This window comes from Ceratosolen solmsi, unplaced genomic scaffold (assembly GCF_000503995.2).
Source record: "Ceratosolen solmsi marchali unplaced genomic scaffold, CerSol_1.0 scaffold6, whole genome shotgun sequence".
NCBI lineage: Eukaryota > Metazoa > Arthropoda > Insecta > Hymenoptera > Agaonidae > Ceratosolen > Ceratosolen solmsi.
The window spans coordinates 12,323,478-12,334,921 of record NW_011948414.1 but is presented as its reverse complement, the minus strand read 5'-3'; the positions used below and the strand labels follow the sequence as shown (position 1 = coordinate 12,334,921).

The 11,444-nt window shown below is 22.7% G+C and overlaps 1 protein-coding gene across 1 annotated transcript; it reads left to right on the top strand.

Annotated features, from left to right (window-relative positions):
- Positions 1–1,431: 1,431 nt before the first annotated feature.
- Positions 1,432–10,718, top strand: Hexo1 (beta-hexosaminidase 1). The gene is made up of 6 exons (XM_011507028.1): positions 1,432–1,799; positions 5,714–6,125; positions 6,324–6,767; positions 9,459–9,967; positions 10,063–10,196; positions 10,436–10,718. Exons 1-6 carry the CDS (start codon positions 1,642–1,644, stop codon positions 10,666–10,668), a joined length of 1,890 nt encoding a protein of 629 aa, XP_011505330.1. The 5' UTR covers positions 1,432–1,641; the 3' UTR covers positions 10,669–10,718.
- Positions 10,719–11,444: the final 726 nt, after the last annotated feature.

Sequence of the window (11,444 nt, the reverse complement as noted above, 5' to 3'; positions counted from 1 at the left end):
AAAGCATTAACAAAAAATGAGCAGGTTAAAGGAAAGATAGATGCTTATAGGAAATTCAAAGCGAACATGCTTGTTGAGTTAAATCGTGTATTTCCAAATGAATTAGCCAAGTATAGAGCAATTCGAGGCGATGAATAATGTAATATTTAATTTTATTAAAGTTGCTTTTTAATTTTTGAAAATTTATTTTAATTATTTGCATATTATATGCGTAAGATTTACTTTTAATTTAAAACTTTATTAAATATAAATTTGTAAAATAATTAAGTTTTTGTATTAAAATATTTACACATTTTTCAATTACTTTCTTAGATTGTTAAATACATATATAGATATTTATTAGTTTCATATGCATGGATAAAAATCTGTTAGCTTTATAAAGTAATCATTTCATATATTTAAAAAAAAATTGTAATCTAGATTTCTATTGCTTACAATATATATATAAGAAATGATTACTTTATAAAGGGAATAGATTTTTGTATATATATATATATATAAATTTATATTGTAATTTATTGAGAACAAAAACTATTTGTCAAATAAGATAAAATATTTTTTATCTTCCTTTACTATATTTCAATTCGATTATAAAATATAGTCTGATTTTAGGACTGTAATTAAAATAATTTCATCCAATTCAGGTTCCTGAATTATTTTAAATTTTAATATTTAATTTAATAAACCAATTTTATTTTTGAAACAAAATGTCAATTTATAATATATTTTTATTCTAAATTAATGCATTAAAGTTAAGATAAAAGATTTTTTAATAACTGAATATTAAATTTATTACTAGTTACTTTACTTTCAAACAAATTAAAAGCATATAAATAATTTAAAAAGTGCAACTTATACATTGACAGAACGTATACTAATAGTTATGAATTTATACTTAATTAAGTTATTTAATATGAATATATTGTTTTTATTTTATTTTCAGTATTATTTTGAAAATAATACCTATTATATTTTTATTTAAAAATGTAATATTTTCTTTTTATTCACATGTATAATTAATTAATTAATAAAGTTGTATAATAATAGTTATGTACAACAATAGTTTGAAACGTATAAATTAATAGATTTTATTTAAATTTGCTTTAAGGACTAAATAAAAGAGTTGAATAGTATTATTAATAGTATGATCAAGCTACCATTTAAAAAGTATTACATTAACAAAAAGCATATTGTTTTTACTTATAAACATATAGTATATAATGTTTCACATTTAAAATAACACCATAATTTGAGTACATGTATATTCATTACAGTTTATAAAAAAAAAAAGGAAATTCATAACATTCTAATATAGTTTTTAATATTTTTAATAATTATTTTTCGAAAATTAATCACATTAGTAAAAGTTAATCGTAGAACAGCAAGAATTCTATTTTTTTTTTGTTCACTAGGCACTTTCAATCATAGATTTCGTGTAAAAAACGCCGCGAAAATAAGTATTGCAAGGATTTGAGCTCCAGCAATAACGGCATCACGAATTGGGGGAATTTGCAAAATGTAGTGGGGAGAGGTTTCGAATTTCTGAGACTAATAAGCTATGAAACCTCATTGGTAGCAACGGTAAAGAACGTGGGCCCTCTTATACTCCCTCCTTCCAACTACGTCATTGCTTAACAAGCAATGAAGGCAAGGATAGTGAAGTTATTTTGTCGAAAGCGCATTCGTGGTCCACGTAGACACGTGCAGTTGTTAGTAGCAACAAGCGCTGTAATAATGATGGTCTTATTTTTTTTGATCTTCGTCAGATTTTTTGGAGGTGTAGCAAGTAATAACCCTGGGTGAGTATTTTACTTTTACTGTTTAAAAATGTTTATTGCTTGTTCGCATCTGTAATCCTATGTAATTTTACGCTTTGTTTTATTCAATACTCTACAGGCACATAAATACGAACATCAATATTTTATATGAAGTAAAAAAATAGCAACAATAGTAAAAGATATTTGTTTTAAAGTGTACGTAAAATGCAAACAGATATTTTATAATTATACATAACATAATATTTTTTTAACGAAATACATAAATTGAATGACTAAAGTTATTCCTTTATAAAAATGACAAAAATTATTTAGATTAATAAAAAATACGATGGAAAAAGTAATAAAATGAAAAGTATCAATTAAAAAGTTAAATATATATAAATTTAGAAAGTTAATGATATACGCTAATTATTACTTAAAATGTATAAAAAATGTTTATTATGCAGATGGAACTAAAGACATTTAAGATATTAATAAAAATAAAAATATATACTTGAGGAAAGTATGACTACTTAGTAACTTAATTAATTGCGATATAAAACAGATAGAAGAATTAATGCATTGTTTATACAATGTTTTCGTAGTAACCAAGTATTGCTTAATTTATAGATTGTGTGCGCGCGCGCGTCTGTGAATATATATTCATCTTATTGATACAGCATTTGTGAACCAACATCTTACATAAGGTTTTTCAATGTTTACAAAATTTTATTTAAAGTGGTCGTCATTCCTATTGTCATTTTCTGTATTCATATTTCGTATGTTTCGTATATTTATAATAAAAATACAAATACTGAATACTAAAATTATTTTAGACTTTGAAAATTAATTTTTTGCTAAACTATTATATTTTTCATTGCATAGAATTTTTTTATAAATAGAATGTACTTTTCACACACATCAATGCATATTGATTAGTACAAATTATCATTTATGTTTATCCGTAATGGATTTATTTATAATGTTAAATTTCAGTTCACGACATTGTATTTTAATTGTCTATCCCTGTAAAAAACTTTTTATTAAAATCTTTTTATTTTAATCTTCAATTTGACAAATTTTGTTATTTAAATGTGTTATCTCGAAAATGCATTCATAATAGCTTTGAACGTTTTTTTTATAATACAATCGTGTTTATTTAAAAAAATAAGTTGAGTTAATAATTTATGAATGAAAACACTTATTACCTGTTTTGTACTCTTCTATTTATAGGTGACTCTTTTTATTATTTACTATTAAACTATTTAAAATAAAAATTTAACGTTAATATTAAATCAACATTTTTGTAAAAATATTCGAACGTATAAAAAAATCTTGTGTCTATGGAATAATGGATAACTATGACTAACTTGAAAAGATCGGTTGATCATAATTACTAAATTTAATATTAAAATTATATTGTTATATTTATATTAAAATCAATCAAAGGATATTTAATATCTATTTTCAACAGATATATTTTAAAAAATGGATGCTATGACGACCAATTTTTAACATTTAAAAGAAATTAATACATGAGCAAACATAATTAGCTATTAATATTTTAGATAAAAGTGCTATCTACTTCCGTACAAAATTTTTGTATGATCATTTCCTAGGAAACGTTGACAAAGTTACGATAATCAACAGAGTACTATTATATAAGATTTGAATAAATCAAAGAAGTATATCAAAAGTATCTGTTATCTTATTTTCTATTTTTTTTTCTTTTGTTATTTTGTACTCGTATGTTCATGGTATAATTAGTTTCCACAACATCCATTTATTCGTCATAATTATGTAAATATAAAATTGGAGAATAAATAAGTAAAGAAAAGAAAATATGTTCAAGATAATATAAATATAAAAGCTCAATAGAAGTAAAATACCTTACGGCAAGTAAACGTTCCATCTTGCAAAGGACCGTAATCAAATAAAACTAAAGCGCAACATATACCTAGCTATATTAATTATCCTATGATACAATTAAAAAATTTATTGAAATATAATTTCAATGCAAACAAGAAAAAGCAAATGTTACAAAAATTTAATTTTAATTAAATAAAATAATAATATTATTCTCTGTAGAAGTAATGTTTTTTAAAATATTTACACGAATATATATAAAGTAATATTTACGTTAAGGACTAAAAAAAATGATAAATCGATAAAAACATTTGAAATAGCTACGTTCATGCGTTAAATAGGTACATATGAATATTAGATATCTTTTAATGTACTTATATAGTTGAGTCATATTAATGCATGACAGAACCAAATGAAAAAGCAGGTAATAATAACTAAGAAAGTATAATGTAAAATAAAGCGATTGGTTAATAACAACTAATAAAAAACGCGGATAATCATAAATTATAAAAATGATTGAATTTTAAATAAAAAAAGAACTAAAATAATAAGGACAACAGATATACATATAAAAATAAACATCTAATTACATAACGAAAAATTCTAAGTTACATAAAGAAGATAATCGAAAGTTAAAAGTGTTTATTGTTGAAGTAATAATTTTCATTGAACCGATAGATAAATGAATATTTAAGAAAATAAAATACAATATCAAGTCTGACTGTTTACAAACTCATTAGAGCTAAGATAAATTAGACATGACAAAAAATAATTGGCATAATATATAAATAAATGATGGCTATCAATAATCAGAGTAAGAGAATCATAAATAGCAGTATGTAATACGCATTTTTGTCTTGAATTAGGGACAAATTTTTTATGTATGTCATACCATAAGATATAAATGAAATTTTAATTATACTAACATCTCTATTATTAAAAAATTAATGATTCGTACAATCTCGCTATTCCCGCTATTTTCCTCAGAAATTGTAATTTATCGCGATTATTGTCTATCCCGATGCTTTTATAATGTCCAACGATCAATATAAATGCAAATAATAGTCATCGATTTAATATATGCAAGTTATAATTCGTTGTATATTATTTCAAATATAAATTGTTTATATTTTAGATATAATTTACAAATTAGTGCACCTTACCGAGTACATTAAATGTATACCAATATAAGTAAATTTTTCTATTTATTAATCGATTGCTAGTTATAAATACATTTTATCTTAAATTATATATAATTTAAATATGCAAAGTTTATTATATTTATAACTCGAAGAGTTTGAAAGTAATTTTTTGTATGTTTTATATATTAAATTTCTTACTAGTATAAATATATGTAATATATTAATATGATATAGTAATTTATACACGAACACAATTTGTATATTAAGCAACAATTTAAACTAAAAAGTGATTAATAACGATTATATTAATAATATATAAATAAAATTAATATGAAATATGCAAATATCATATGTATTATTTAATAAATAATAATCTATTATAGTATTAATTAGTTATTGTTCTTTCTTTAAATTATAAATTCAATATAAATTGAATTATTTTAAGTTAATAGAAAAATTATTATTTAGAATCTGTTCGGTGACTTAGAAATTTTCATAATAAAATATAATACAAAGTAATTAATTATTTAAACAATCAAAAATGTAATTTTATAATAAGTGTAAAATCTTATCTCTAATTTGAGTTATCTTATCTTATCTCTAATATACTTGTTACTTTCTTTTAAAAAAAATGTATGTATTCGTGTTTTAATTATATATTTTTGATGTATGTTATATTATATGTATATTATACAAGTCTTTCTACTATTATAAAATTCTAATATATATTTTATTCAGATTTAAAATATTGCGTATTGGTATAAATTGGTTGTGAAAATTAATATAGGAAATCTTAATTGTTAAATAAATAACGAGTTAATTATTTAAATCATAAACTTTTGAAATCTTAAATATATTATTAAAATTATCTTAAATATATTTCTAATGTAAAAATCACTTGAATTAAAGTTTTTAAAACTTCTTTTAGTAACTATTGTTATATTACAGATCGCCATGGTATTATTATTGTGAGTCAGGTATTTGCAAAAAGGCTGAAATAATAGAAAATGTAACATCACCCTTATGTCTTGGTATCTGTCAATTGTTCTGTGGAGAAGTTGGTGGAATATGGCCTAAGCCTACAGGTCATACTTCATTCGGAAACTATATGGCAAAATTAAACCCCTATGAAATTACGCTTTCTGGTGTTGATTTTGGAAGTATCACCGGACAACTTATACAAGAAAATGTTAACAAACTTAAACAAAATATCATGAATTTAGCCAGCATTGATACCATTAAAAAAGGAGGTTATAGCTTAATTCTAAACATTATTGGCCAGTTTAACAATGAAGCACCTATATTAACTATAAACACATCCGAAAATTACACAATCAATATTTATCAAAAAGATAATAAGGTATTTTTATTCAGTTTCAAATGAAATTGTTCAAATAATGAATATATAAATTACTTTATAATATTTTAAATTTGTATAATTAATAAATTACAACTATGTAGAAAATAAAATCGCGTATTTGAATACTATTGTACTTTTTATTAAAAGTTTATGGATAGCCGCAAGATTATTAACAGATTGAACAAATTATTTTTTTAGCTTTATGCAGATATATCTAGTGCTACTTATTTTGGAATACGTCATGCAATAGAAACTCTTTCTCAACTAATTGTTTATGATGATCTTTATGGAGAAATAAAAATTACTCGTGATGTATATATTCAAGATGGACCAGTTTTTCCATACCGTGGAATTTTACTGGATACAGCTCGAAACTTTATAGATAAAGCAACAATACTCCGTACTATTGAAGCTATGTCAATGTCTAAATTAAATACTTTTCATTGGCATATCACGGATTCTCACAGTTTCCCTTATTCGAGTAGAACATGGCCGAATATGCCCAGATATGGCGCTTATTCTTCTGCAAAAATATATACAGAAAAAGATATTAAAGAAATAATTAATTTTGGTATTCTCAATGGCGTTCGTGTAATACCAGAATTTGATGCACCCGCTCACATTGGAGAAGGATGGCAATGGGTAATATTGTTTAGTATTAACGTTGATTTAATACAAATTAAATATATTTTAAATATTCTTTCTCTTCCTATATATGTTATTAATTATTAGTTTGGTAAATACAAAGTATTGTGCTATTGTTTCCAATGTATATAGATAATATAGTTCTATAATCTTCTATAATTTGAAAAGTTTGTTAATATCATTTCTAATTTCTGTAAAATTTTCATGTTTCCTATAATTCTTTAAGACATGACGTAAGAACTCCATTCTATTAATTATAAATTTTTGTATTTAATTTTTTTGTTTTTAGTTTTTATTTTATTGTTTTTAAATTGTCGAAATACTTTAATTTTTAAATAATCGTTTGAATAAATGAATTTATGTTTCGATATTTTTATTAAAATTGCAAGTAATTCCAATTTTTGGAATAGTAATTCTATTTGGAATGATCAAATAATATGTAATCAGAAATTTATCATCGTCTATCTTCTATCCGCCATAATGAAAGCCCATTCCAAAAAAGTTATTATATTTGAAGAACTTATCTTATGTTTTTGGAAGGGGTTATCTTCTTCAGTTATTTGCATATGTCAAACTTTTTACTTGTTTCAAGTTGTATTAAAAGGAATTTCACAATTTACGGAACTTAATTATCTCAATCATTAGCAATTTCGATTAACTATTTCAATCAATAGCAAATTGGATTAGCGTGTGCTATCCCTATTTGATATACTTTTAATTTTTTGCTATTCAAATTATAATAAATTATTTGTATGAAAAATATAAATATCAATTTTATTATATTAAAGTTTTATTATCATGTATCTTTGATAAATATTGTAATTTTTTGACAAAGTGTAGGGTATTTAGGAAGCTATTTATTATTTTCGAGTTTACAATAAAAAAATTAGTGAAATTTTAATTTTATTTTAAACATGTTTCAAGTAATTTAAATAAATTGTGCATTCTTTTAAAGCACTTTACATACAAATAATGAGTTTTAAAGCTAGTAATGATTAAAATTTTTTTTATTATTTAATTGGCATGCAATTTTTTTATACTATATATATTCAATATATTGAAAATTTATGGTAAATAAATATTTTGATAAAGTTGATAAACTTTTGCGAAAAATTTCCTAAAACATTAAAATTTAGATCAAACGTTATTTTCATATTCTCAATTTCTAAAAATCTAACAGTTATTAAATAATTCTAAATATAATTTTGAACAATAATAATAGCGAGAAATATAAGCGATACACCGTAAAAATAAAGTATTCCAATTTTCATAGTGTTACTTTAATACATTATGTAATTTAATAGTTTTAATTATTTTATTACAATTTCACATTCCAAGATGTAAATTACTTTAGTTTATTTTTAAAATTTGTAGTTTAATTTCTAAAAATACAACAAATATATAGATGGGTATAAATTGGAGTCTACATGCATGCGATTGAAATTTCAAATACCGCACCTTATTTATTGCTTTTTTCAGAAAGATGAAATATTTAATGTAATACACATAATTCATGTAGATTCTTTTATTCTAAATTTATGTTTATATACTCCATAATTATATCGACCATTAGGATAGATTTTAATTTGCATTTTCTTATAATCTTCTTTACTTTTTTCGGATAAATCTCGACTTTGAAGTTTATTTTATTCATATAACATATTATTTGTGAAAGAGAAAAGAACAGCATTTATGTGTAGCCTTAAGCTTTCATTATTTAAACAAAAACTGCGATTGGCATAAACAAAAAGGAATAAAATGAATAAAAAAAATCATAAAAATGAAAAAGAAAAAAAATCTGCCAAAATGTAGTTGTTTACGTCTTACAATATGTAATTCTGGAAAGAAATAAGAAAAATTTTGTTTGATCTAGTATATCGTGCATTGAAGAAAAAGTAATATACGAGGATTATAAGAGAAAATAGCTAAATTCAATAAAATGATATTTTTGCTATGCTAATAATGCTCTCTCTACACATGTAAATACATTACACTATTTATATATTTTCATTTAAATATTCGTTATAATGTATAGACACACACCACTCTTGTATTGCATTATACATTAGTGTGTTATACAAAATAAATATTCTTATTACGTGAAACCGAAAAATAATAAGTATTTATTAGACGGAATAAATAAAAGATTAAAATCTGAGATATGAAGCTGCTAGTCCTTGATAACTCTCAACATTAATATATTTATTAAAAAAAAAAGAATGTAGCAACGTATTTATTTCCATAAAAAATAATTTATAGTTATATAACTTATAGTTATTGATGATTTTTTTCTGAATACATTTATATTTATATTTTTTTTGACAAATTCTTATATCTAAATTTATTATAAAATTTTAAGGATATATCAGCATTTTATTAAGTAATTCGATCGATACTTTCTTTTATCATTAATTTTAAACATTATTCGTTTGGCTTCTGCACATGTGTGTATTATAATTGTGAAAATTATGATATTAAGTAAATGGTTATTTATTTCTTTTAAATTATAAAGTAAATGATATGTGATTAATTACGATTAGATTTATAATTAGTCACAAATGTTTTTATTATATCAGCATATAAATGATCTTAATTTACAATATTATTTGAAAATTTGTTATATTTAAATATATTTAAAATATCTAATAGATAATAATTTTATACTGAATTTATTTTTAAATAATATAGGTAGGGCACAACTCTACAGTGTGTTTTAAAGCAGAGCCTTGGCAACAGTACTGTGTTGAACCACCGTGTGGACAATTAAATCCAACAAGTGAAAAAGTATATGAGATACTTGAAGGAATTTATACTGATATGTTGCGAGATTTTCAACCTGATTTCTTTCATATGGGTGGTGATGAAGTAAGTATCAAATGCTGGAATTCATCCAATTTAATTAAAGATTGGATGATCGATCATGGCCTCGATTTTTCTGAAACAAGTTTTTATAAACTTTGGAATTATTTCCAATCAAAAGCTTATGAAACATTAATAAAAGCAAATAATGGAAACAAGCTGCCTGTCATTTTGTGGACTAGTGGTCTTACAAACGAAGACAATCTTCAGTTTCTTGATCCCAAAAAATATATTATTCAAATTTGGACAACCAAAACTGATAATACAATAGGTCGATTGATTAAAAATGACTTTAGAGTTATTTTTTCTAACTATGATGCATTGTATTTAGACTGTGGGTAAGATATCTTTTTCATAATTTTAAAATCAATGTATTTAATTTGAAAATTATTTAAAAATTTTAATAATAAAATTAATTTTTTTATTATATTAGATTTGGTGCTTGGATTGGAGAAGGTAATAATTGGTGTGCTCCATATAAAGCATGGCAAAATATTTATGAAAATTCACCAATGAAAATCTTAGAAAATCAAGGATTTTCTAAAAAACATAAACATTTAGTACTGGGTAATATATATTCCTTAAAATATTTAAAGCAGATTTCAATTGATCTTAAGTTTATTCAAAATTTTAATATAAAAATATAATTTTTAACTTCGTATTTTCATTATGAATATATTTCAATTAATTTTAATATCAATATAATCTATCAATATTAAAAAATAATTTTATCTGTAATCACATAATTATTTATTTTAATATTTTTTTAAATATTTGAATTGTCATTGATCATTTATGAATTTCAGGCAGTGAGGCTGCCTTGTGGTCAGAACAAGTAGATAGTACGTCTGTGGATTCAAGATTATGGCCACGTTCTGCAGCATTAGCTGAACGTTTATGGTCAGATCCATCTTCATCGTGGATTCATGCAGAACAACGAATGTTAAAACATCGAGAGAGGCTTGTACAGCGAGGCATTCTGGCTGATAGTTTAGAACCTGAGTGGTGTTTACAAAATCAAGGCCATTGTTATTTGTAAATTATAAGAACAAAGTAAATATAAAATACGTAATTTTTATTGAAAAGAAATTTCATTTAAAATAATTTATGGCTGTGACTAAAACAAATAATTGTACTTTGTGTATTGTGTATTGTATCTACTTTAAATATGCTTATATATATATACACGAATGTATCGCATATTATTATTTTTTACAGTAAAATATGATTTTATAAAAAAATTAATTTATACATAGAGAAATTTGTTTATTTCATTGTCCCATGTTTATAATAATTATACATAAATATCTTACATTAATGATTTATTAACACAATCTTTTTAACATAAAATTTGTAATATTTTTATTTAATCAATATAAATTGTACTATATAATGATTTTATGAAATCAATTAGATTTGTAGTGAAACTAATATTGCTATGCCATAATACCTATTAATATTTATGAACCTGTTTAAAGCATTTAAGAAAGGTTGTTCTACCATGGTGGATAAACAAATATTTATCAGTACAAAGTAATTATCTTTTTTTTATATGCGTTAACAAGCAATTAATTTCTTATATCAGTCGTCATTATAAAGTATAATATGAATCCATCAAAACTTATTCATTATGTATAATAATTTATAATAGCTTGACTATATAAAATAATTTATCAATTTTACTGGTAAATAAAACTGCAATACCTAAGCAACAAGGCATATGTTGAATTGACTTGTGTTATACTGGATTATATAAGTTGTGGCATAGTGTTAATTGATCAGTATAGTCCATGTATTTGCTATTAGTTAAACTAG

What these genes read in the sequence shown, in the direction of transcription:
- Hexo1 (XM_011507028.1), top strand. Translation starts at nt 1,642, where the DNA reads ATGAAGGCAAGGATAGTGAAGTTATTTTGTCGAAAGCGCATTCGTGGT. An exon ending in TTTATCAAAAAGATAATAAG is followed by an intron (nt 6,126 to 6,323) that starts GTATTTTTATTC and finishes TTATTTTTTTAG; the next exon opens with CTTTATGCAGATATATCTAG. An exon ending in TTGGAGAAGGATGGCAATGG is followed by an intron (nt 6,768 to 9,458) that starts GTAATATTGTTT and finishes TAAATAATATAG; the next exon opens with GTAGGGCACAACTCTACAGT.